This window comes from Sciurus carolinensis, chromosome 12 (assembly GCF_902686445.1).
Source record: "Sciurus carolinensis chromosome 12, mSciCar1.2, whole genome shotgun sequence".
NCBI lineage: Eukaryota > Metazoa > Chordata > Mammalia > Rodentia > Sciuridae > Sciurus > Sciurus carolinensis.
This window is the reverse complement of record NC_062224.1, coordinates 18370507-18396807: the sequence shown is the minus strand read 5'-3', so window position 1 is coordinate 18396807 and position 26301 is coordinate 18370507. Positions and strand designations below refer to the sequence as shown.

General features: G+C 40.3%; 1 protein-coding gene across 4 annotated transcripts in view; it reads right to left on the bottom strand.

Annotated features, from left to right (window-relative positions):
* The window catches only part of Dhtkd1 (dehydrogenase E1 and transketolase domain containing 1), a 63356-nt gene extending 41748 nt beyond the window's left edge, over positions 1-21608 (bottom strand). Inside the window, exons 1-2 of one of the 4 annotated variants that reach the window (XM_047521563.1) lie at positions 21021-21608; positions 10198-10262 (exon numbers count right to left, since the gene is read on the bottom strand). Coding sequence is in view for 1 of the 4 variants with exons in the window: in XM_047521562.1 (XP_047377518.1) it covers positions 6054-6210 (157 nt within the window). In the remaining 3 variants the exon portion in view is untranslated. Of the gene's footprint in view, positions 1-6053; positions 6310-10197; positions 10263-21020 lie in introns of those variants that run through there. The other 3 variants (XM_047521565.1, XM_047521566.1, XM_047521562.1) reach the window with 3 other exon arrangements.
* Positions 21609-26301: the final 4693 nt, after the last annotated feature.

The following is a 26301-nucleotide window of genomic DNA, read 5'->3' as shown; positions in this document are numbered from 1 at the left end:
ATCCCTGCCATCCAAAAGTTTACTAAAGGTAAACTCAGTATTTTTTTTTAATTTTTTTTTTTATTTTTTGAGGAGTTACTCAGGGGCACTCGACCACTGAGCCACATCCCAGCCCTATTTTTTGTATTTTATTTAGAGACAGGGTCTCACTGACTTGCTTAGTGCCTTGCTTTTGCTGAGGCTGGCTTTGAACTTGTGATCCTCCTGCCTCAGCTTCCCAAGCTGCTGGGATTACAGATGTGCGCCACTTGCTCAGCCAAACTTAGTATTTTTTAAAGGAAAAGGGAAGTCTTAGTGAATGATGTGGTCATCCTAGACGGGCACTGATCTTAGCCAAATAAACATGAAGAAAAAAGACTAATGAAGGGCAAAGAAAAGTAGGGAAGCTCCCTAATCTTGGCTATCCTCCTTCTACTTCATTGTGTCACTCTGGATGTGTCCATGTCCAGAAGGGTTTGTCCTTTAATTTACTTTGCCAATACCAAAAGATTTCATGCATGATCCATCACACTAACTCAATCTTTCCTCTCAACTAAGATGGTGTCTTTCCTGACAACTGGCAGGCATCATAAAAAACACTAAAGTCACTCAAACCATGTTGCTGGCCTCAGCAGCCTCCTTTTTAATATTTTTGAACTGGGGATTGAACCCAGCAGTGCTTTGCCTCTGAGTTATATCCCTAGCCCTTGCTATTTTTTTTTTTTAATTTAGAGATAGGTTCTCCCTGAGTTGATGAGGCTGGCCTTGAACTTACTATTCTTCTGCCTTAGCCTCCCGAGTCCCTGAGGTTATAGGCATATGCCATCCCCCTACCTACTCTTCACCCCAGTGATCAGTCTCCTATTCCAATTAAAAGAATTAACCATAAGCACACACTTATACAGAATTTAGGAGAAAATCCATCAGCAAAGAGCATAATAATAGTATACTGCCCAGTATATAAAGAGCTCCTCCACTGTTATAGTTATATATAGAAAATTCAAATGTACTAAATATCACAAATAAATTGTATATATAGAAGCCCATTTCTATTTCTTAGTAAGACAAGTTGGAGCTGCTTAATTATAAATGGAGGGAAATTCAGTTCTGCTAACAGAAGGGATGGGACTCTGATGTCAGGGGCTACAGTGCACAGCGTGGCAATGTTGAAACAATAGAACTTAGGAGAGATGGTTCTCAGGCTGGGAGTGTAGCATGGTAGATTGCTTGCCTGGCATGTGCAAGGTCATGAGTTCAGACTCCAACTTGGAAAATATTACAAGTAAAAGAAGAAGACGTGGTTCTGGAGAGGTTTTCTTAATAGACTCAGCCCTTCTGCAAGTGTAGAACTTTCTAGTAGCATTCTTTTGTAGACAATGGGAGCTAGCTTGTCTTTACAGAAAAATAAAGGGTACTTCCTTGACACCCTATAGCCTAGTATTCAGATGTTCACAAGGTAATATTTAGAGAGTGCCATTGAATTTAGGGCACAGAAACAGAAAACAAATGACTAGACTTTTTAGGTTTAACAACTGTCTAGACGAGATCTTCGACTGTGGCAGCTGGCTCACAGAATGACCAGAAACAAAGACTAAAGGCTTAGGAAGTATATAAGGAAGTTGTACTGCCAAAGAAACCCCAACTCTGAACTGAACACACACACACACACAATCACACACACACACACTCCTGCAATTGATGACCTTCTAAGGTAACTCTCAAACTCCCAATTTTATCAGAAACAAAATAGGCTGTGGAAGGTGTGCAGCTCTGAAGGAGCCCATGGTCTCCAGTGCCCACTTCCGATTTAGACACAGAAGGTAATGAATAAGGAAGAGCCCATGAGGCCAAACTGGGGAATGGACAGAGCCAAATAGACTAGTGAACTTAACACAGGACCATGTGAAGCAGCTCTTATCATCCCCCCCAACAGGATTTGGTAACTGACTTGACCATTGACTGCCGCAGATTCCTCAATCTCTTTTAATATGCCTAAGAGTTCTTTCTTTTTTTTTTTTTTTTTTTTTTTGGTACTGGGGATCGAACTCAGGGCCTTGCGCTTGCGAGACAAGCACTCTACCAGCTGAGCTATCTCCCCAGTCCGAGTTCTTTCTTTTTTGTATAATAAATATGTATCTATGTGCAGCCACTATGGAAAGCAGTGTGGAGATTCCTTAGAAAACTTGGAATGGACCCACCATTTGACCCAGCTATCGCACTCCTCGGCCTATACCCAAAGGACTTAAAATCAGCATACTACAGAGATACAGCCACATCAATGTTCATAGCTGCTCAATTCACAATAGCCAGACTGTGGAACCAACCTAGATGTCCTTCAACTGATGAATGGATAAAGAAACTGTGGTATATATATACAATGGAATATTACTCAGCTATAAAGAATAATAAAATTATGGCATTTGCAGGCAAATGGATGAAATTGGAGAATATCATGCTAAGTGAGATAAGCCAATCTCAAAAAACCAAAGGATGAATGATCTCACTGATAAGCGGATGATGACACAAAATGGGGGAGTGGGAGGGGGGCAAGAATGGAGGAAGGAGGGACTGTATAGAGGGAAAAGAGGGGTGGGAGGGGTGGGGGGGAAGGAAAATATAACAGAATGAATCAAACATCATTACCCTATGTAAATGTATGATTACGCAAATGGTATGCTGTTACTCCATGTACAAACAGAAGCAACATGTATCCCATTTGTTTACAATAAAAATAAATTAAAATTTTAAAAAAATGTATCTATGGAGTGGGTGGTAGTTCATAACATTCTAGATTCTCCAGAGATAATCACCTTGAGCAAGGTCATTAAGAGGAGATTAAGAGGAGAAAGGAGATGAATATGTGCATATACGGAAAGAAAAGCTTAGAATATTTAAGTGGCCAAAGGGGTGGGGTGTGTGGCCATTCCTAGCAGCTTTTCCATATCTATTTTCTTCTTCTCTCAAGGTAATTCTTAGCTGGTCCATGACCACCCTGAATAAAGACCATGCTTTCCAGTGTTCCTTACAGACATGCATAGATAGCAACTAAGTTCTGGTTAGTGGAGCGTTATTGGAAGTCATATATGCAACTCTCCTCTCCCCTTTCTTCCACACAGCCTAATAGCGGATGATAATTTATAAAAAGAATTTTTTTGTGTGTGGCGGTGGGTGGGTACCAGGAATTGAACTCAGGGGCACATGGCCACTGAGCCACATCCCCAGCCCTATTTTGTATTTTATTTAGAGTTGCTTAGCGCCTTGCTTTGCTGAGACTGGCTTTGAACTTGTGATCCTCCTTTCTCAGCCTCTGGAGTTGCTGGGATTACAGGTGTGCACCACCGAGTCCAGCTACAAAAAGAATTCTGACAAAATGACTTTCTGAAACAGAAAGAATAAAAACTGTCATAGATCTAAGTGCAGCGGTAATTTTGAAAAGTTGCTCCCTTTTTAAACGTTTTATTCTAAGTATGTTTTTAAAATAAAGAAAATGAAAATAAAGTAATTACCCTTAGCAAAACAAACTTTAAGCCAAATCCTACAACTGTACCACAAACAATTATTTCCAGGATTGATTTTACTCTTCCCTTCCAGTACCAAACAAGATGATACCCCTGACCTGCAAGCAGTTCTAACTCAGTACTGAACTTTCAGATTTCACCAAACATGTCACAAGAGGGCAAGTTCTCCACTAGAGAGGGCATGGGAAGCAATTTGGTGATGATGGAAGGAGAGGGTTACACATAAAAACAATATTTTTCAAACCACACCAGCCCAAAGTTCCCAAAATGATTCCGATAGGCTTCCAAATGAGAACCACTGACCTGGGTTTCTCCAAGGCAAGCTTAATTCTCAGCTGCCAGGCTGTTTGTAGGAATCAAACAGAAATCACTGTCATGAAGAAAATTCCTCAAAGGAGATCACAATGTAGTGCATGGCACACATACTAACATGACTTCAAATGAAGAAGGTATTGTCAAACTTGTCTTGCATATACATCCCTGCGACTAGAACAGTGTTGGCTAAGGATGGCCATAGACCTCCTGCCAGAAAATCATCTAAGGTGCATAATAAAAACACAAATTCCTGGCTGGGCACAGTGGTGTACACCTGTAATCCCAGCCCCTCAGGAGGCTGAGGCAGGAGGATCTTGGATTCAAAGCCAGCCTCAACAAAAGAGAGATGCTAAGTAATTCATTAAGACCCTGTCTCTAAATAAAATACAAAAAAATAAGACTGGGAATGTGACTCAATGGTCGAGGGACCCTGATTCAATCCCCAATACCTTCCCTGCAAAAAATACACAAATTCCTGGGCTGGGGGTGTAGTTCAATGGTAGAATCCTTGCCTAGCAAGTCTGAGGCTCTCAGTATGACACCCGGCACCACAATAAGTAAGAACAACAAAAAAATCATATTCCTGAACCTTATCTTGGATTACTGAACTAGAACCTGGGGGAGAAGGAAGGAGTGAAGGCTGAAAACTGGCACTTTAAACATTTAAATCACTTTTAATGCAAATTTAAGTTTAAGAACAATTAACATAAAATTATAGGGGGTTAAAGAAAAAAATTCTAGACACTCAATTTGCAAAGTGAAATAAAATACCTATAGTCCCATCTAAATCAAGAGATTGATAATCCAGTCAGGTTCAGTCAAACATGCCTATAATCCCAGCTACTGGAGAGGCTGAGGCAGGAGGACCACAAGTCCAAAGTCTCTGCAATTTAGCAAGACAGTCTTTAAATAAAAGGCACCAGGAATGTGTAGCTCTGTGGTACAGTGCCCCTGTGTTCAATCTCCAGTACCATAAAAAGAAAAAAAAAAAAATTAACAATCTAGCTGACTGAAAAGTCATCCCTAAGGAAACCCCATTGCACTTAAGAATTGAGATTTATTTTAAATGCCCCCTAAGGTGAAGATAAGATGAAGAGCAAAATACTTAAGTTTCATTGTGTGATGAAGATCCAAAAGTCAGGTGCTTACAAGATAACATCTTAAACATCAATCTCAAATTCGTATAAAAGATGCCAAATATTTCCTCAAACAACCCATTTGCATTCCTCTACTCTGAAGCTGAATAAAGATAAAACAACTTTAAAGCATAAACCAAATGCTCAAAATTAGTCTCTTGCATAGCATGGAACAGAGATTCCAAAAACTGATATTCACACCCACTAATCCATTAAAACCACCCATGAGGAGTTTTTTGGATGGGGCTCAGTGCTTACCTCACATGCATGGTTCTATTCCCAGCACCACCAACCTCTCACCCCCCAAAAGAAAGGGAAAAACAAAGCAAAACAAAAAACAAAACACACATCAACGACATGGTTCTAAGTTCAGCAGTTCTGAACTCTGAAATTGAAGTGAAAGGCCTGGTCGGGCGCGGTGGCACATGCATGTAGACCCAGCGGCTCCAGAGGCTGAAACAGGAAGATCACGAGTTCAAAGCCAGCCTCAGCAAAAGCGAGGAACTAAGCAACTCACTGAGACCCCGTCTCTAAATAAAATACAAAATAGGGCTAGGGATGTGGCTCAGTAGCCCCAGTACCATTAAAAAAAAAAAAAAAAGAAAAAAAAAAAAGCCAGTTAGATTGGCGACAAACAATAAGTACCACTGTCATCTGAAACCATCTAATGAATTGTCTTCCCCCAAGAAGCATAGACTTGTACCCTGCTCATCCTCAAGTATACCTTAGCCTTGGGTCAACCCCAGAGCTGGGGCATTTTACAAAGTTTCTTTTTCCACAGACCCGCCTCCACAAAGAGCTATATTCCCACATGTTAATGAGCCAGGGATAGTGAGGATAAGCCCTACCAAAACTAGGTCTGAACTAGGAAAGACTGGGTGCGTGGAACCAACACCGAGACACTGACCTTAAGGACCCCCAGCTAAGGAGGCTAAATGGGGTAGGGGTGGGGTGACCCGAAACTCAACACCCAAGCCCACTTCCCCCTGGGCTGTACACAGACCGACGACCGGTCTCCTGGCCCCTGAAGCCCCCTCCAAATGCACCCCGCCACAAATCAGGCCGGGAGGTCCCTTGTGTCCCAATTCCCGGGGGCATCCTCGACCTGGGAGGCGTGCCTGGTCGTCCCTGGGCGCCTGACTGACGATCTTCCTGGGCCAATATCCATAGACACCCCTCTCCGTCTGGTAGCGACGCCGGAGGAGGAGTGGGCGAGTCCGACTGAGAATCCTTCTTGCTGCTGTCACAGTGGCCGAAGCCATGCGCCTTCCTGGCCCAGAAACTGCGTAGGGAGGACAAGGGGCAATAGCCGTCCAGAAGAGAAAGAGGGTCCCTACTGCGCTGGGGCAGTCCGGGAGCTAGCCACGCGAACGATTGGAGCCCCGCCCCAGGACACCGCCCCCGCGCCTCATTGGTTAGGGGGCTGGCCCCTCTGAGCCAATCCGGGGCAGGGGCTCTAACTGCGAAGCCACGCCCCGAACCGGGGCGGAACTTCGGGGCGAACCCGGGGCCAAGGCCGCCCAGGATTGGGACCAGGGCGGGGGAATATGCTGCCCAGCGTTAGTCTCCCTCCATAAGTATTTACCCATCACACCTCTGCTGGAAGCCTCAGAACACGACAGTCTAGATTCTCTTACAGAAAAGATTAAACAAGAGATGCAAAATGTAAAGGACACTTGGGGAAGAGGAAAAGCAAATATACCCATTCTCACCCCCCACCCCCCTACAAGAAACATGGAGGAAGAAAGAACAGGGAAGAGGGAACCCGTAAGAAAACAGGAGTCAAAAATTAAACATGGATGATTACAGCAGTGTAAAAATATTTGAGATATTTAAGATTTACATTTGGTCTATCTCTGAGTTTATTGAGATTTTTATTTGACTCACCTTTAACTTAGCCAGTTAAAGCAAAGTTAACTGGGGTGGGGAAGCACCGTCTGCATTCTTCCCCAGTCAGCAACCCATCATTCCAGTCAGTCACGTAACTGTATTTCACACTAAGAACACTGTATCTACAAACCCAAGATACCTTCCTTCCTCACTCCCATTCAACCAATATTCCCGTGAAACGCTCTGCTAGATTACAAAGACTAATAAGTACAGTGCCCTGCTCCCAGTCTGGTTGCAAACTGAACTCAATGCACACTGTGAAAAATGTTATGATGTGGGCATAGATAGAAAAGTGACATCCAGCGTAAGTGGGCGGAAGGGACGCTAGACGGGATGAAGGATGAGGAGTTAGGTAAACTGGGTATGCCCAGAGAAGGGCATACTAACGAGAGGGAGGAGTATGAACACAAAGTTCTGGGACTGGCAGTTTCATTTCACTTGTTTGCTCCATTCAACAAAGGTGGATTTTGGGTTTGGGCTACAGAAAAAAATGTAAAGATTTCAAAATCCAGCAAAAGAGTCTTTTCCTCTTATTTGCCAGTTCTGAACTCAAAATCTTATTAGTGTGCTTATATGTAGACAGTTCAATATTGATACATACAGGTAAAATTCAGTGTTGTGTAGTTGAACAAGCACTCTGCTGGGTATCAGGCTATTAGGTTCTAATTCCATCTTTTCCATATGATTGACCATATTTCTTTGGAAGGGCACACCTCTGTTTTCCTCATGGTCTACAGCTTCTTAAAGGTTCCTTAACATTTTAAATGTTTTTGATTCTAAAAACTTAATATAAAAAGTAAGGTATGTGTACTGGTTTGCTAGATGAAAAGAATGAGGGCTTCACTGGGGCCTGAGGGTATAGTTCAGTGGCAGAGGTGATACTTATGGCATTCATGAGGTGCTGGGTTCATGGGATTGGAATGCTATATAGAAACTAAAATGAATGAACCAAAGCTATACATTTCAATACGAGTAGAGTCAAGAATATAAAGTCCGGAGGAAGAATGATATTCATGCAAACTTAAAAAAAATCACCTAACTAGTTGATTAATGAAGATGTATATCTGTAATAAAAGTACAAATATATGGATAGGTAGGACACATACCAAGTTTAGTAAATTTGGTTATACAGGTGGAAGGGAAATGAATGAGATGGTAGGGCAGAAATGTTCATGATTTCTGCAATGCTTTTAGTTGCAATGTTTTTAGTTTTTTAGAATATTCTGGGGCTGGGGCTGTAGCTCAGTGGCAGAGTGCTTGCCTACCATGTGTGAGGCACTGGGTTTGATCCTTAGCACCACATAGAAATGAACAAATAAAGTCATGCTGTCCATCTACAACTACAAAAAAATTTTTAAAAAAGAATATTCTGAATCAAATATGACAAAATGCTATTATTTATAAAATTGTGGGTATTGGAAACATGGGCATTTATTTTTTTGTTTTTTAGTTTTCATTATCAAAAAATTAAAACATTTAGAAATGTTTAAAAGTATAACTGAAAATTAGAAAAAGTATACCATCTTCTCAGTAAGGTTTACCCTGATATCCTTCTTAAAATTTTAACTAAACTCATCACCCTGTACATTTCTGCTTCTTTTATTCTGCACTTATTTTTCACCATCACATGTACCATTTCCTAATATGCCTTCCATTTTTTTTTTTTTTCTATTTCCCCTGACCTACATGTAAGCTCAAAGGTCAAAGACCGGCCTTTGTAGATTTTGGTTCACTGATGTATCGAGTGCCTAGAATAGTGCCTGGCACAAAACAGTGGCACCATAAACATTTGTCCAATGAAGATATGTATTAGAGTCTGATTACCTGTGTTCAAGTCTTGGTCCTATACTTTCTAGCTGTAGGACCTTGGCAAGTTACTTAAACTAGGCCTCAGTTTATCTAGCTAAAAATGGGATTATAATAGTACCTACCTAATTGGTTACTGAAACTGTGTAAAACACAACAGTGCCTGGTATACTCTAAGTACTCAATGCATATAAACTATTATAATAATTATTATCATCATTTCAAGGTCTCACTTCCAGTAATGGCTTTCAGCACCATTCCTGAGATTTAATGATCTTGAATGGTGCATGAGGCTAATGACCTATTCAGTTCATAGGGTTTGCAATTAGCAAATGGCTAAGTAGAAGACTAGGAACACTACAGATATTGGTTTATTTTGTCATATTAACACAGTGTTCAAATATGTGAATGGTCACTTACCTAATCAGGTTGTACACAGACCTATTTTATTTACTTTTTGTAGTATTTGGGATTGAAACCAGGACCTCATATATGCTAGGCAAGTGCTCTGCCAAGGTCTGTTTTGTTTTTATAAGAAGTTTTTTCCCCTGAGGTCCTTTGCTTTATTTTTTAGTGTTGAACATGCTAGAATTTACATTTTTGAAACAGATTAATTTCTTTGACCAACAACTATTTTTAAAAAATCCCCAAATTATCATACTAGGGTACAGACATGATTATTGATTGTATATATAACCCAAAATTTATCTATCACCAAAACTGACTAATTTTATTTTTTTTCTTACCCTTCCCTACTTTTATTAGAAATGTTAAGAATTGTAGGGTATAATGCAATGATGAACTAGGAAGGTGAGGATAAATTTTGTTCAAATGACTCCTTCAGGTTGGATTCTTCCCTGAATAATTCCTTTGAGAGGGGCTACTTAATTTTCTTTCATGTGGCTAATCCCAAGGGTTTTCTCTTTGTTCTTATGATTTTCTCCCCTTTGTTGTGAAACTTCTTTGTATGAAACTGAGGTTCTCTATTAATTTAGCTGGTATCTTCTGGGAGTAAGGATCTACCTGCATGGGTCTCCTGGAGTGGCCTCACCTTTGATTGGATTGCCAGCACAGCTTCGATGACACAACTATAATGTGGAAGTTTAATAGTTTTTAGTACTTACAAACCTGCAGAGGATGAGTAAACGTACACAACACAGAGGTCAGGGACAGAGAAGGGGACCCATGGGTCAGTGCCTTTATTGGGTCCAGGGTATTACCCAAACTGGTTTCCCATGGCGAGCTTTAATTGGTGTGCTGAAAGCAAGCTGGCATGTTCCAGGAGGTCATGTTCCAGAAGTGGTTACTTTTAAGCTCTCAGCAATGTTTGAAGCGCTCCTTTAAAGGAAGTGGCAGGAAAGCCGGGATCCCAGACTACTGGTGGGAGAGATGCCTCTAAATTTTTCTCTCTGGAGAAGAGCTGAACCATTCTGGTGGGGTGTTTTTTTTTGGAAATGGTATCAAGGGTAATCCAGCATTGTGTCTGGTGTGCAAAAGTTAAACTTAGGATGCCAAGACAACATAAAATTGTAAGTACTCACTACAGAATATACCTTAACAGGGCTGGAGTATAGCTCAACACTTTCCTGGTATGAACATGCTGGTTCAATCCTCAGCACTGAAAAAACAAAAAGAAAGAAAGAAAAGAAAAAGAAATACATCATAAGAACATAGGTGTGTGTGTGTGTGTGTGTGTGTGTGTGTATAATAATTACAATTGTATTATCTGTTGCTGGGTAACACAATATTCCACAATTAGTGGCTTGAAACAACAAATAAGCATTGTTTCCCAGTTTATATAGGTTAGTACACTAGACAGGTTAGCTCAGTGTCTGGCTCAGTCTCCCAGAAAGTTGGAATCACCACTGAATGAGATTTCTATTAATGTTCAACTGGAAGAATTGGTCCCCACATTCATGTACATGGTTGTTGGCAGGCCTAGGTTCTTGGTTGGCTGTTGACCAGAAACTTCCCTCAGTGCCTTGACAATGTGGGCCTCACCAAAGGGCACTCAACATGGTATCTTGTTTTCCTCCAAAATGAAGCCCTAATTTGATTATTGGTACTAAGATCCCATCACCTCTGTGGTATCATAGAGAAGTTAGTCACAAAATCCAGCCTTCATTCAAGATGAGAGGACAGGAGGGCATGAATGCTAGGAGACAGGGACTGGGTGGCTGAGGGCCATTCCAGAGGCTGCCTCCCACCCCTCGTGCCATTGTGAGCGTCGTGAGTGACGGGTGAGATGGGCTTAGCCTATGATGTGCTCTTATGCTCTGCTCACGTTCACTCTTCCACCAGCCGCCACCACGCTCAGCCCCGCCCTTCTTCCTTTCCTTCTACTTCTGCTCTGACTCCCTCATCTGTTGTTTTCTTCTTCTAAATTCTGGATCTCTGTGCTCACTCTCTCAGAAAATACACCTGTCAAGACAGGCTCCTCAAATCTAGCCCTCTCTCTGTGTTCCGTAAAATCACTGATTAATTCAATCACACTTGCCTTTCCCTTTTCTAAATTCCTACAGCACATGAGCAATGCCATTCTGTTTAACCCCCCCTTACCTCTTGTTTCCCAAAAGATATAATTCTCACAAGTGAGGATGTTTTTAACTATGTGCAGGTATCTTGGGTGCTCTACAAGAGTACTTCTGATTCCAGCATTCTGGAGCTCAGTGACTCGCATCCCCTACTGAATGGGGTGGTGGTGATCACACAGTAGGAACATGATCCATTTTCTTTATCAATCAATCATGACTTCATCTGATAGGAAGTATCAGGCATTATTTATTCAATTAATAATTATTGAGTACCTACTACATACCATGCATAACTGCTCAGGATGCAGCAGTGAAGTCACACAATGTCCCCAACTTCAGGAGCATTCAGTCTCCGTGGGTAGACAGAAGTTAAATAAATAATCACACAATAATGAATTATAATTCTAACAGTGCCATGAAGCACAGTGCAGGATAAAACCAGATAAATAAAGGAACAGATTACCTAGTCTGAGAGGTTATGTAAACTGAAAACTTGAAAATGAAGAAAGTAGGAGTTAGAGAAGCAAAAAGAACTGTTGAGGATGATTAGCTCACAGGCGAAATCAAGTTCTAACTAGCTCCTCATCTTCTCCCATTGCCTAGTGAAGGAGGAGGAAGTATAAAACTAACACCTTTTTAAAACCATATTCTCTACTCATCTGTCTTGTTTTCATTTTGTCTGCACTTACATTATTTTATCAGTTACAACAACTATCATGCCAATATTCTGTCTGTAAACATTATTGTGGATATGGCTCCCTTGGAAAATGTCCTCCAGACAGGTGACCCATCCCCTTGCCTCCGTCCTTGCTTTGCTTCTGGAGAGCCTGAATGGAAGCCACTGAATGCAATGGAGACCTGTGCATGAGGAATAAATCTGGAAAGGAAAATTCAGTTTTGGTTATTGAGTTATGTGTGATGTTAAGCAGATCTGTCAATTAGGTGGTTGGACGCACCTCTCTGGAGTTCACAAGAATGGCAAGGACTAGAGAAATACATTTGACAGATTTCAGTGTATAGATGTTATTGAGGTGCTGGATATGAGATCCTGCTTCCATTTGTGCTATCACGGGTATTGAGATCCTACACCTTGTAATGCAGAACAATGCAAAAGCTTAAAAGCTGGGATGAGAAGGAGTTCCAACACAGAATAAGAAGTAGCTATAGAATTTCTGAAGAAATGGAGCTTTGGGGGAGAAATATCCAGGTTTAAATTCTAGTTTTGCCAGTTATGAGATATGTGATCTTGGATCACTTCTCAGTTTCCAGCTGTGAGATGGAAATAATGATGCCTATCTTACAGAAAGTTAGCATAGGGTTGTGGCTAGGTAATTTCTAATCTAAATTACCAGATTCTTTTTAAAAATTTTGTTCTAATTAGTTATACATGACAGTAGAATGCATTTTGATACATTGTAAACAAACGAAGCACAATGTCTCCTTCCTCTGGTTGAACATGGTGCACAGTCACACTTATAGTGTAATCATACATGTATATAGGGCAATAACATGTCTCATCCTACTGTCCTTTCCATCTCCACCGCCCCACCCCTCCCCTCACTCCCTTCTACACTCTCCCCCCTCCAAAGTTCCTTCATTCCTCCCCCATCGCCTGCCCACTATGGATCAGCATCCGCTTATCAGGGAAAATATTTAGCCTTTGTTTTTTTGGGTTTGGCTTATTTCACTTAGCAAGATATTCTCCAGCTCCATTTATCTGCAGATGCCATAATTTCATTCTTCTTTAAGGCTAATATTCCATTGTGTATATGTACATTTCCTTTATCCATTCATCTGTTGAAGGACACCTAGGTTGGTTCCATAGTTTAGCTCTTGAATTGGGCTGCTGTAAACATGGATGTGGCTGCCTCACTATAGTATGCTGATTTTAAGTCCTTTGGGTTTATGCTGAGGTGTGAAATAATTGGGGCAAATGGTGGTTCCATTTCAAGTTTCCTGAGGAATCTCCATATGCTTTCCAGAGTGGTAGTATCAATTTTGCAGTCCCATCAGCAATGTATGAGTGTACCTTTTTCTCCACATCCTCGCCAATATTTATTGTTGCTTGTATTCTTGATAATTGCTATTCTGACTGGAGTGAGGTGAAATCTTAAGTTTTGATTGCATTTCTGTAATCAGTAGAGATGATGAACATTTTTTCATGTTTGTTGATCAACTATATTTCTTTTCTTGGGGCGGGGTACTGGGGATTGAACTCAGGGGCATTCCCACCATTGAGTCACATCCCTAGCCCTATTTTGTATTTTATTTAGAGACAGGGTCTCACTGAGTTGCTTAGTGCCTCGCTTTTGCTGAGGCTGGCTTTGAACTTGTGATCTTCCTGTCTCAGCCTCCTGAGCTGCTGGGATTATAGGCATGCACCACCGTACCCAGCAATTGATTGTATTTCTTCTTCTGTGAAGTGTCTGTTCAGTTCCTTCGCCCATTTATTGATTGGGTTATTTGCTTTTATGGAGTTAGGTTTTTTGAGTTCTTTATATCCTGGAGTGCTCTATCTGAAGTGCATGTGATTTTCTCCCATTCTGTAGGTTCTCTCCACGTTATTGTTTTCTTTGCTGAGAAGTTTTTTAGTTTGAGTCCATACCATTTATTCTTTAAAAAAAATAGTTGTAAATAGACACAATACCTTTATTTACTTATTTTTATGTGTTGCTGAGGATTGAACCCAGTGCCTCACACATGCTAGGCAAGCGCTCTACCACTGAGCTACAAACCCAGCCCATTTATTGATTCTGGATGTTACTTCTTGCACTTTAGGAGTCTGGTTAAAAAAGACAGTTCCTAAGCCGACATGGTAGAGATTTGGTCCTATTTTTCCTTCTATTAGGCACAGGGTCTCTGTTCCAGTACCTAAGTCTTTAAACCATTTTGAGTTGATTTTTGTGCAGGGTGAGAGATAGAAGTTTAATTTCATTCTGTTACATATGGATTTCCAGTTTTCCCAGCATCATTTGTTGAAGAGGTTATCTTTTCTCCAATGTATGTTTTTGGTGCCTTTGTCTAGCATGAGGTAACTGTATTTATGTGGGTTTGTCTCTGTGTCTTCTGTTCTGTGCCATTGGTCTACATGTCTACATTGTCTACATTGGTCTACCATGATGTTTTTGTTACTCTTCCTCTGTAGTATAGTTTAAGGTCTGGAATTGTGATGCGTTCTGCTTTACTCTTCTTGTTAAGGATTGCTTTGGCTATTCTGGGTCTCTTATTTTGCTAAACAAATTTCATGATTGCTTTTTCTAGTACTGTGAAGAATGTCCTTGGGATTTTAATAGGAATTGCATTAAATCTGTATAACAGTTTTGGTAGTATGACCATTTTTTTATTGTTTGCTCTATTTAGTTATACATGATAGCAGAATGCATTTTGATTCATTGCACACAAATGGGGTACAACATTTCATTTCTCTGGATGTACATGATATAGAGTCACACCATTCATGTAATCTTATATGTACACAGGGTAATGATGTTTGTCACATTCCATGATCTTTTCTTTCCCCCGCCCCCTCCCCTCCCCTAATTTCCCTCTACACAATCCAACATTCCTCCATTCTTCACTTACACCGCTCCCGACCCCTGCTCCCTGTTACATATCAGCATCCACCTATCAGAGAAAACATTTAGCCTTAGGTTTTTTGAGATTGACTTATTTCACTTAGCATGATATTCTCCAGCTCCATCCACTTTCCTGCAAATGATAGTGTGGCCATTTTGACAATATTTAAATTACCTGATGCTTAATATTGGCTCTGCCACTTACTACGTGGGACCTTGAGCAGATTTCCTAACTTTTCTTCTCATTTTTCTCAGTAAAAGGGGCTTAACAATATTATCTACTATAAAGATTTAATGTGAAAATTAAGTAAGAATGCTCATTAATAGTACATCATCTTACACATAGTAAATAATCAATATTAACTCTTATTACAGGGATGTTTTAAAATAGAGAAGAAATGTATAGAACTTGCCACATAGTAAGTACCCAAAAGATAAGAGCTTTTATTATTAGCTTACTATTATTATTAAACTGATATTGTTGAATGTTAAAAGGTTAATACAGAGTGACATCTGTTTGGATGAGCCCGACATTAAATAGGAACCAAGGCAATGGCCCTTTCTGCAGCTTCCAGGGGAAAGTTAGGCAAGTGTAATATATTATGGTGTCTATAGTGTAGTACCTTTCAAAAGAAACAAGTTAGAAATGACACATTTCTTTTACTTACCTTTGGCAACTGACGAGTAAGACTGCAAAAGACTCTGTACTATAACTTTTTTTTCCAGTTGTATTTCTCAATGTGACATTATCAATCTGAATTATGAAGGCAATCAATTTTGTACCTGAATTCTGAAACATCTGGAAGCAATGGTAAATGTTTGGCCAAGATTCAATTAAAATAAAGTTTGGAATTCTGAAATCTAACCCCTGCTCATTTTTAAAATGAGGCATCTGATCACAGAGGGTTTACAATGATTTTCCCCACTCCTCTGTGTTGCCCGTGCTGTGACTCTAAGACTCCACAGTAGGTCTTTGCTCCCCAGATTCACCTTCTTTTCCTCACATTATCATGGGTGTGGATTTGGCAATACACTGGTCTCACCCAGGCAGTCATCCTTTTTAAAAATTTCTTTTCCTTTTGCAATGTCAGGGATTGGAATACAGGGCCTTGAGCTCACTAGGCAAACACTCTACCATGAAGTTATGCCTCCAAACGGAAGCAAATATTCTTGTTTTATCATATACATTGGTTGATCTTGATGGATTATATAATCATGTCTCTTCTTATTCCTCATTGTATCCACAGGGATATATGTATTGTAATGTGTTTGGTACTCAGTCATATAAGGTGGGGGAAACATCTCATATACAGAAGGCAGGAAGCATTACGTAAGAGCATGAACTTTGGCATCGGAGAGCCCTGAACTGAGATTCTATTTAGTAGCTGTTTGATCCTGAACACATTATTTAACTATGCTATCTTAGTTTTTCCTTCTGTAAAAACAGAAATAGCACTAACAGTACAATTATTGGGTGGATTAATGCCTGACACACACAAAGATACTTACATTCAATACTCAGAGCTAAAAAGTTGCATTAGCTTTAAAATAGCAAAGAGAGGTGTGGAATCCAATATTTGGTTTGTTAAGAGTTGACATATTGCTTGGTAAATAAATATGAAACTCCAGGCTACAATTTCCTCTAAAAGGCCGACCCTTTTCACTCTTGATTCATTTTACATATTTCTGCTTAAGTACCTTTACCAAGAAAGGATTCATTCACTTATTAACCCATCATTATTTAGTGCCCCTTATGGCCCTGGGACACAAAGATTAATGAAATACATATCATAAGCCAGTATGAGTTTATAGTTTTTTAAAAAAATCTCATTTATAATACACTTTGTGAAGAGATTTATTTCAGGAATGCAGACATGTCTCATTTTTAAGAAACCTACTCATTATATTAATTAAGAAGCTTACAGTTTTATGGGCAAAATATACAAATTATTCTAATGAAGCATAATGAAAGTTATAATATGGTTGATGAAAGGCAGTTATGGGGACCTCATTCAACACGTGGAGTGGTGGTGATAAAAAATGACTTCCTCTAGTAAATAATCCCTAAACTAACAGGTCTGGAAATAGTCATGAGAGAAAGCACATTCTTGGTAATCATGACATGTACACATGCCATCTAGTACATGCAGGCTGTTATGGATGGAATTTGGAAATGAGACTAGATGTACAGAAAAGAGCCCATGGACAAGAACTTTTTTGCTAATAACTCTGAGTAGTACCCTGTAAGTCAGTGGCTTCCAAAAGGGCTTGGTAGAAAGGGGAATGCAAGATGATCCAGTTACACAAAATATTAGAACTTCTGTTTTATTTATTGTTAGCTTTTCTATTTTGGGGTATTCTGAGGTCTATATTTGTGTAGTACTACATATATACATCATTTCTATCTAAATATACATACATGGGTTGGAAGTGTATGCCCTCCTCCAGCCTCCTCCATTGTCATAGAAGAGTTTTTAAGCAAGGAAGTTAAACAATTTGATTTGTCTTCAAAACAATACTAAGGTAAGCAGGGGGCAGGATTAGAAGCAACAGGGAAAGAAATTAAGAGATGACTTGCAACAGTGGAAATGAGTCCATGTGGGTTGAACTAAGGTTGCAGCAGTGAAGATAAAAAAGGGACCCAGTCAAGGTTCTTTTAAGACATACTGACAGCATTTGGACAAGGGACAGGTTTGGGAACTCTGGCTTCAATAACTAGAAGAATTTAAAAAGGTAGGGTGGGGGACCAGTGTTAAGTTCAATTTTGGACATTTTAGGTCTTAAGTATATATGGAATGTTTCATTACAGATGTCTCATAGCAGGGACTTAGAAACATAGGTTAGAAATTAAAAAATGAGGACCAATTAGATGGCAAAATGTTAGTTTTCCACTTCTTATCCATTAACTTCCCTCAACGAATACTGAGACTAGCTATTCTGCTGGGCAAAAAGTGAAACCAGAAATTAGAATCAATGATTTTATTTGCAAACCTGTCACTATTCATTACAATAAATGAGAAACCCCCTCACTTTCTTTTCAATCTTTAGTTTGAAGTTCATTGTCTTGGCCACAGATTCTTAATACTTGGACTAAAATATTTCAGGTATACTGGTTTCTAACCAATGTTAAGGCAAGGGGAGGGGAACTGAAGTACTATTTATTCAACATTTGGATTGTTTCCAAAAATGATAGCCAAAACTCAGAGCATATACTGTGAGTACCATTTTAAGTGATTTTATTTGAATTACCATACTTCCTCTTCATAATATTCCCTGAAAAAATACTATTATCAGAATTTTTAAGAATAAAAAGATGTGACTTAAATTGGTTAATTAGTCAAGTTCAAATAGCTATTTGGAATCAGAATCTGAACTCACATGGTGCAACTATAGAGCTGCATGTTCCTTGCTTTCAAGGGTTGCTTCCCAACCAGTTCTCTTCCAACCTCTTTCAAAAATCTCACTCCCAGCTACTGCAGCTCCTCAGGATCAATCCTGTTCTATTCCTAGTCTGTTCCTGTTAATTGACTAAGGTTTAGGGCTACTTCCTGTCTTCTTTCCAATCTTCACTACTGTCAATCCTACCCACATCCACTCTCACATTCCTCCTTCCCCAGCTTAGATTTTATGATCCTTCATTCACACCACTCTCAGGCAAACACTCTCAATTCCCTTACTACCTTTTTTTTTTCTTTTCCCAAAGTACACAACCCATAGGCACAACAGCCGAGTTCATTACTATTATTTATTTTTATTTTGAGGCAGGGTCTTGCTAAGTTGTAGAGGCTAGCCTGAAATTTACTATCCTTCTGTCTTGGCCTTCAGAGTTGCTGGGATTATAGACTTGTGCTACCTCACCCAATCCTTTTCTCTCTTTCATGGAAAAAAAAAAAAAACCCAAACCCATTAAAACCTGACTCTGTAACTCTTTTGGAGAAACATGCATGCAAACTGGATGTTTTACTTCAAATTCATGATCACAAAACTCAAACAGCTTCTCAGTCTGACTTGGTAATCCCTACTATGCAGCAATCTCAATACTTTTCCAAGTGTCTAACATTTTCTCCTCTCTTTTCAAACTTTCTCCATTCTCTCCCTCACCTCTTAGCTAATGACTGTGGCTTGAATTTCACCTCAAAATAGTAGTGATCAAGAAAGTTGTCCTTTGTAGATGTCCTACTAATATACAAATCAGTTTGTATGCATGCCCATCATCACTGTCTTAATACAAAGTAGAAATGTCCCTGCTTCTACCAAAGGCATTCCTTACTGCCATTATAAGAACTTTGCTACTGTAGTGGTCTTTTTGATCTCTCTTACATTATTAATATTTCCCTTTCCATTGAATCATAGCTGGACTCAGTGGCGCAAGCCTGAAATCCCAGCGGCTTGCGAGGCTGCGGCAGGAGGATCTCGAGTTCAAAGCCAGCCTCAACAAAAGTGAGGCACTAAGCAACTCAGTGAGACCATGTCTCTAAATAAAATACAAGAAATAGGGCTGGGGATGTGGCTCAGTGGTTTGAGTGCCTCTAAGTTCAATCTCCAGTACCGCCAAATAAACAACAAAAAAATTCTTTACATACATAGCTCACAAAAAAAGATGCAAAATCAACATCCTCCCTCAGTTCCCATTTTTCTACAGTTGTATTTTTCTGCCTTTTTTTTTTTTGAGAGTATTTTAGTAGGCCAACAACCATCTTTTTAAAAAAATCTCTTAGTTGTACATGGACACAACACCTTTATTTATTTATATGTGGTGCTGAAGATTCGAACTCAATGCCTCACGCATACGAGGTAAGCGCTCTACCACTGAGTCACATCCCCAGCCCCTCTACTGCTCTTCTCGATACAATTTCTCAAACATCTTTTTCCATCTCCAACGCAGTCTTCAGCTGCTCCAATCTGGCCCTATGTCACTGACCTACATTCTGTGCACTATTGGTCCCTATGGTGTCAATCTAATGATCACTTCTTGTCCTCCTATTCTTTGCTCTCATTAACAAGAAGAGTTACCCATTTTTCCCCTTTTAAAAAAATTTTCATATATACATATGTATATGTATATATAGATGTCAATGGACCTTTATTTTATTTATTTATATGTGGTGCTGAGGATCAAACCCAGTGCACACATGCTAAGCAAGTGCTCTACCACTGAGCTACAACCCCAGTGCCCCTCTTTTCCCTTCTTGAAGTACCATATTCCTTGGCTTTTGTACCACCACACTCTCCTGGTCTTCCTTTTCCTCATTCACTCTCCTGTTTAGATATATTTAGAAGGTACTCAGGACTTAGTCCTTGGACTTCTTTTGATGCATTTTCTTTGGTGCTCTCATCCATTCTAAATGCAGATGGGCCCCGACTTCCTATGGTTCAACATGTGATTTTTTTGACTTTACAATGGCATCCATATGATAACAGTCAATAGAAACATGTTTCTAATTTTGATCTTTTCCATGGGCTGCAAAATGCAATGTAGTAGTATCACTGGGCAGTGGCAGCTCCATCAGTCACTTGATTACGGGGGGAACAACTACAGTGTACTTTGTTGCTGAGCTAGGTTGTTTGGTAGGTTATATGTGTTAAATGCATTTTTGACTTATATTCAATTTACAATATGTTTCTAAGGCTGTAATTTCATCACATGTCGAGGTTCATCTGCACTATTTATGTTGATGATGCTCTGATTTTCATCTGCTGGCCAAAGCTCTCCAATACTCCAGTGGTCCATTTGATGTTTCCAGTTGAATAACTAAAACCTTTTTGTGAATGTGTGTTTACAGAAGGGCTCTAACCCAGGCCTTGCCCAGGCTAGGTTAGCATTCTAACAGCAAGCTACATCTTCAGCCCCCTCCTCCTCTTGATTCCTCTAGTCACATAATTTCTTTTTAGCACCTAATGAAATGCAAAGGTTGTTTTGATTCTGGATGAGAACTTAATTTACTAACATTGAAGTAAACCCACTTAAAGTAGTTACACAAAATAAGAAAACTTCAAAGAGAATTTTGGGTGCTTCTCACAGGTTTGGTGTTTTGGAACACTTGTGTCTTAATTGCTTATCAATAATACTAACTAGCAGTATTCATCTTTCTCCCTTTTGTGACCCTTGAAATGACTGACCTAGTGATAACCCCCTAGGAGCCAACACTCAGTTTGCAGGGTAATTTGCATGCTAAGAATAAACGGGGGGGGGGGGGGAATAAATGAGACATAAAACAGTAAAAAGAGGCAGGAGCAAAGGCTGAATAAAAGGGAATCCAGACCTACCTCAAGTGTTTGAGGTTGTGTAGCAGCTCATTTTCTGGGCTTGGTTACCGGGTGGGGCGCCCCATGTCAAGCAAGAATCAAGACCAATTTTGTACCTTTGTTCCTTTGGCTTCGGACCAGCCAAAGTCGGTAACGACATCCAACCAAATTATGCTGACAAATCTTAACACTGTTTCGATAAAATCTGATGCACAATTTCAGCAACCGAGGAGTAAGTGTAGCGTGGAGCAGCTGATATCCATCTTAAGAAGTTGACTTGGGTTCGCATTCGGAAAACAAGACTAGCCTATTTTTTTTTTGAACGAGTGACTTCGTTGTAATTTTTAAAGCTTGCTTGTTAGAACAGGGTACTTTAATTTTTCCTTTATTTTATTTTTTGGTCGAACACCTGAAGCCGATTCTGGAAATCCCCCTACCGGACTTTCGGAGTCATTTAGGGCACTCACCAATCTAGACCCATACCTGACCAACTTCTACCTTCCTCACCTGCTCCAGTTTCCAAGTTCCTAAATCTTCAACCTCTCCCCTCGAATTAGTCCAATCAAACTTTCCCTTCTTGGACCTCTACCTTACGGTTCGCCTCAGGACACCACTAGGAGAATCACATGACCAAACTTGTCCTTAATGGCGCTCCGTAATTCTGCTATTCCACCGCTCTTCCTGGCCTCCTGTTAGCCTGGCCCCGCCCCATTCTCGCCCCCCCTTTCCCAGCCTGCGAAGTGCCTGCGCTTGCGCATCTCCAATTCAGGCGCTTTCCCTTTCCTGGCGACCAATCCACTTCCTGCCTCCGGTCCTTGGAACACTCCTCCCTTCTGCTGGGGCCCTGGCTGGAGGTGCTGGTAGTGGCTGTCCCATTTGTTGCCTGATTGGAAAATTCTCTTCTTTCTTCGAGTAGGGGCTATAAACCAACCACTAAGTGGATGGCACCTTTCTGAGACTTTGCTCCAACTATGTTACCCTACGGCTAAGCTGAGGACCTCGACAAGCCGAGGGACGAGTGATCCGGGCTGTTTTCTATCTGGCAATAATGCAGACAGCTTCTTCCTTTTCACCTCCCTGCGCCCCGCCCCCACTCGCAGCCCGGCCGCGCTGGTGAGTGGCGGGCGGGAGGGCCGGCGGGCGGAGGGAGGAGGGGGAGCGGAGGGAAGGCGGGCCCTCGACTGCGAGATAGGTGGGGGGAGGGGAGGGGAGAGCCCGAGCGCTGGAGTTGGTGCTGGGAAACCCGGGGCTAATGTTGACAACAGGCTCGAGGTGAGTCCTGGGGAACCTCTTTCTCCTCCGCTCCAACGATCGGGAGGAAGCGGGGCTGGGGGACACCGGCCTGGACTCCTACTTCCTGAGGGACCCAAGAGGCGACTCCGCACCCCAGCTCTCCGGGGGCGGCGAGCAGTAGAGGCACCGCGGGTCCGGCGTCGCCCTCCTCAGACCCCTTTCCCCGAGGTTCTCATCAACGCGGGAGCCCCGCGGCCCGGGCAGGCGTGAGGGGCGATGGAGGAGGAGGTGCCTGCCCCACACGCCTGGGCCGGGCCTCGGGGCTGGAGGCGGGGAGCTTGCTGTGGCGGGGCGAAGGTGTTTGGGGGCGTGGAGTAGAGCGGGGGGAGGTTGGGGAAAGCTCTCCGGGAGTCGGGAGGGAAGCGAGGGCGAGGACGCGGGGAGGGTGCGTGTGTGGGAGGATGTGGAGTAGCGAGACCTGCCGGGGAGCCTTCCGTGGTGAGGGCGTGTGGGGCGCGGAGCTTGGGTTGGGGCAAGGATGGCACGCGAAGGTGACTGGATCTCCGTAGGAAGGGGAGTTGTGGCGGGGAAGCGCGTTAGGTGTAGCGAGCCCGAGCGGGGACCCGTGGGACAGGTGTATGTAGGGGAAGGGGCTTGGGGCGTACTTGGGACTGGTGGCCATGGACCGCTTAGTTTACTTCCTTTTAATCGCAGACTGGTTGATTCCTCATCTCGCCTTCTCTCCAGGGCTCCAGTTCTCCCTGGCTAGTATTGTTGAACTAAGGAAATGATCACAGGGTGTTTGGTCTCCAGGTTGGCAGAGTCCCCTTCCAGGTTTGGGGGTAGACGGGACTTTTGGAGGATTCGAGTGACCGGACCTTCAACTCTTATTCTTAACCTATTCAAGTAATGCATCCAACCAATTTAAACTGTTACTCTTCTCGTTATAGTTTTTAGGTGTTCATAAAAATTGTACGAATCTTCAGGAAAACCATTTTTGAACTCTGGTGAAATTCTAAAGATTTTTAAACAAGTCACTTTTATGCATTAGGACTCTTTGTAAAGAATAAAGTGAAAGATTGGGAGATACCACCTCTGTGCTGCTCTACCCTTTTTGAATAGCAGAATTAAAAGGTAAAACAGCATTTTCTCACTCAAGTATTTTCAGAGCAGTCTGATTGTGATTTCATACATAGTCCATATGGGACTTTACAATGGAATATCTTTAAAAGGGAAACATCACTTTTCACTGCTCTCTCTCCCCTAGTACACTCCACTGGTATCTGTTTAATCAGTAAAGTAGTTTTACTTTCTTTTGGAAGTTCGGAATGTATTTAGAAAATCAAATCAGATGTACAGCAAAAGCCAGGGCACTATTTTGGGAACTAGGAAGATGGTTTTGAAGTGTGGTTTCCTTTTAAGGGCTGTCTGAATATAATCATATTCAGTAAAATAATTTGTAAGAGCTAATTATTAATCATTTCAATTAAAATCACTAATTTTTAACGATTTTGAAATAGAATCTAAAGTTCTAGTTTTTATAAGAAAAACTTCTGGAAACACTTTTGATGAAATATTTAGCTGTTAAGTAGAGCTTGAATTTATCACAATTTTTAAAAATATAAGTTAATGCCCAGTTTAACTTTTTAAAATTAACATAATATAAATGTATACTGATCTAAATCATGTTATTATTACTAATCTTTTAAACTTACAGACAGGGAATATAATGGTAAAGAGCACGGGGCAGCCACTACATAGTTGTGTAATCTTGGGTAGACCTCACTGCTGCTGCTGCCTCAGTATAAAACTTAAGAATTGGAGTAGATAAAATCCAGTAGTCATAAGTTTAAAAGTTTCTCATCTTATGATGGACTTTCTGTGACCTGTGTGAAAGAATTGAAAATGGCCTCTTCTTGCTAGCTGCTATACTAGAAATTTAATAACTCTTTAAGGTAAATAGCATTATCTCCATTTATTGATGAATAACTGGAATTATTAGAAAAGTTGCCCAGTTTCTATAGCTAGCAGGTTGCAGAGTTTGGGATTCATATTAAAGTCTGACTTGAAAGTGCAGCATGCCTTTTCCAGAAGTTGCATTACTGTTTCTGCATGACCCTTTAGATTTTTTGTCATTTTTATTCACTGAAATTTAGTTCTAATTGTACTTTGGAAGTATGTTTTTAATATAAGGATGTAGTCATTCAAAGGAGATGCCTATGCCAAGACTTAAGGGGTCTTACAGAGAATCTGTTCTATCATATTCTAGAGCAGGATATATCTTAATTTGTGAATGACTTCTAGAATTTGTAGGTATTTAAAGCTTTTTGAATAAAAGAATATTGTAGCCTCACAAAAAGTTTGGGACTCCATTGAGCTAATAATGATGACTCTTTAAGAACTTGTCAGATATCAAGTTAATTTCTTAATGTTTTAGAAGAATTTTGATTTATCTCTTTAAATCTTTAAATGTCTTAAGACATCAGTTATAAATTCTGATTTCATTTTTTTTAGTTGTCTGAGAATTGTAGTTTCTTGTAACCCAAAATGTCACTTGTTGATGTTTCACATCAGAAAATACAAATTCTAACCTGGCCGTGGTGGTACATACCTGTAATCCCAGAGATTCGGGAGGCTGAAGCAAAAGGATCCTAAGTTTGAGGCCTTGGTAACTTAGACCCAGTCTCAAAAAAAGAGGGTGGATTGGGGATGTAGCTTAGTAGGAGAGCACCCCTAGGTTCAGTCACCAGTACTGCAGAAACAAAACAACAACAACCAACCAAAGTCTATGTAAACATTATTCTGTCTTGTTTTTTGAACATAATCACTATTATCCCTAAATAAAATTGTGTTATGATCTTATATATTATGTTATCTTCATACTTGTCTACAGTCTGCCAGAAAGTTGAAAACATGTAAAACTGCCTAATCATTATCAGGGACTCTTCCTACTTTTAGGATTCATAATTCTATGATTTGTCATAGTCAGCATCTGTGATCAAGTCTTCCATCTCACAATTTGGTACTCTCAGGGTTCTTAACCTTGGTTAATAGTATGGGTTTAGATTCCAGCTCTGTCACCAGCTGTGAAGGCCTTGGTCAAGTTACTTGGTCAAGTCTCAATTTACTAATTTATGAGATAGGGAAAACAATACCCACCTCATAAAGATTTTAGTATTAAATGAGGAAACATACATAAAATGTTTAGTATGGTACCAATGAGTAGCTGTTGGTATTAAATAGTTTGAAAGTTTGCTTATTTATAGGGTATGATATCTTCGTATTAAAGATGGTATTTAATTGAAGATGTGTGAGAATTGATAATTATCCTTCCAGATAATGTAAATACTAATGTTGTCTTGACCCATAAATAATAGTTACATGTTTCATTTTAATAGTGATTGTTTAAACAGCAGTATCAGCTATTATTTGTTCTGAGTTCTACCAGTGGGGTTAACCCAGAGCTTTTGGGCATCTTGTCAAAATAATCATAGAACATGGAAATGCAGGAGAATAAGGAAGTAAAGGAGGAAAGGGAGAAGACTGAGAGAAGGTGCAGACTGTGGCCACTAAACTACTGTGTCTTAAAAATTACTTCTACTGGCCTATGCTGTCTTCTGTGATAATACTTTTTCTTTCCATTTTTGCAGAAGTTAAATCCTCTTTATAAAATATTTATTATTGAGAATCTTATTACTCTTGTTTAAAACCTACATTTGAAATTATTAAGAATGCTATGTATATACTTTGGTAGAATTTTTATTTTCTTGTATACAGTCTTCAAATTTAAGAGTTAAAACATGAATACTGTCCATAAAACAAATTATATTAAAAACTAAATCCGAGGTAGAGAAATATATAGAGAAGAGATAGAGAGAAAAATATTTTTTTAGTTGTCAGTGGACCTTTATTTAATTAGTTTATTTATATGTGGTGCCGAGAATCCAACCCAGTGCCTCACACATGCCAGGCAAGTGCTCTACAACTGAGCCACAACCCCAACCCAAGAAATATATTTTTAGAAAAGGAAAATCCTGAATTTTACTGGGAAAATAGTTTTTGTTCCAAT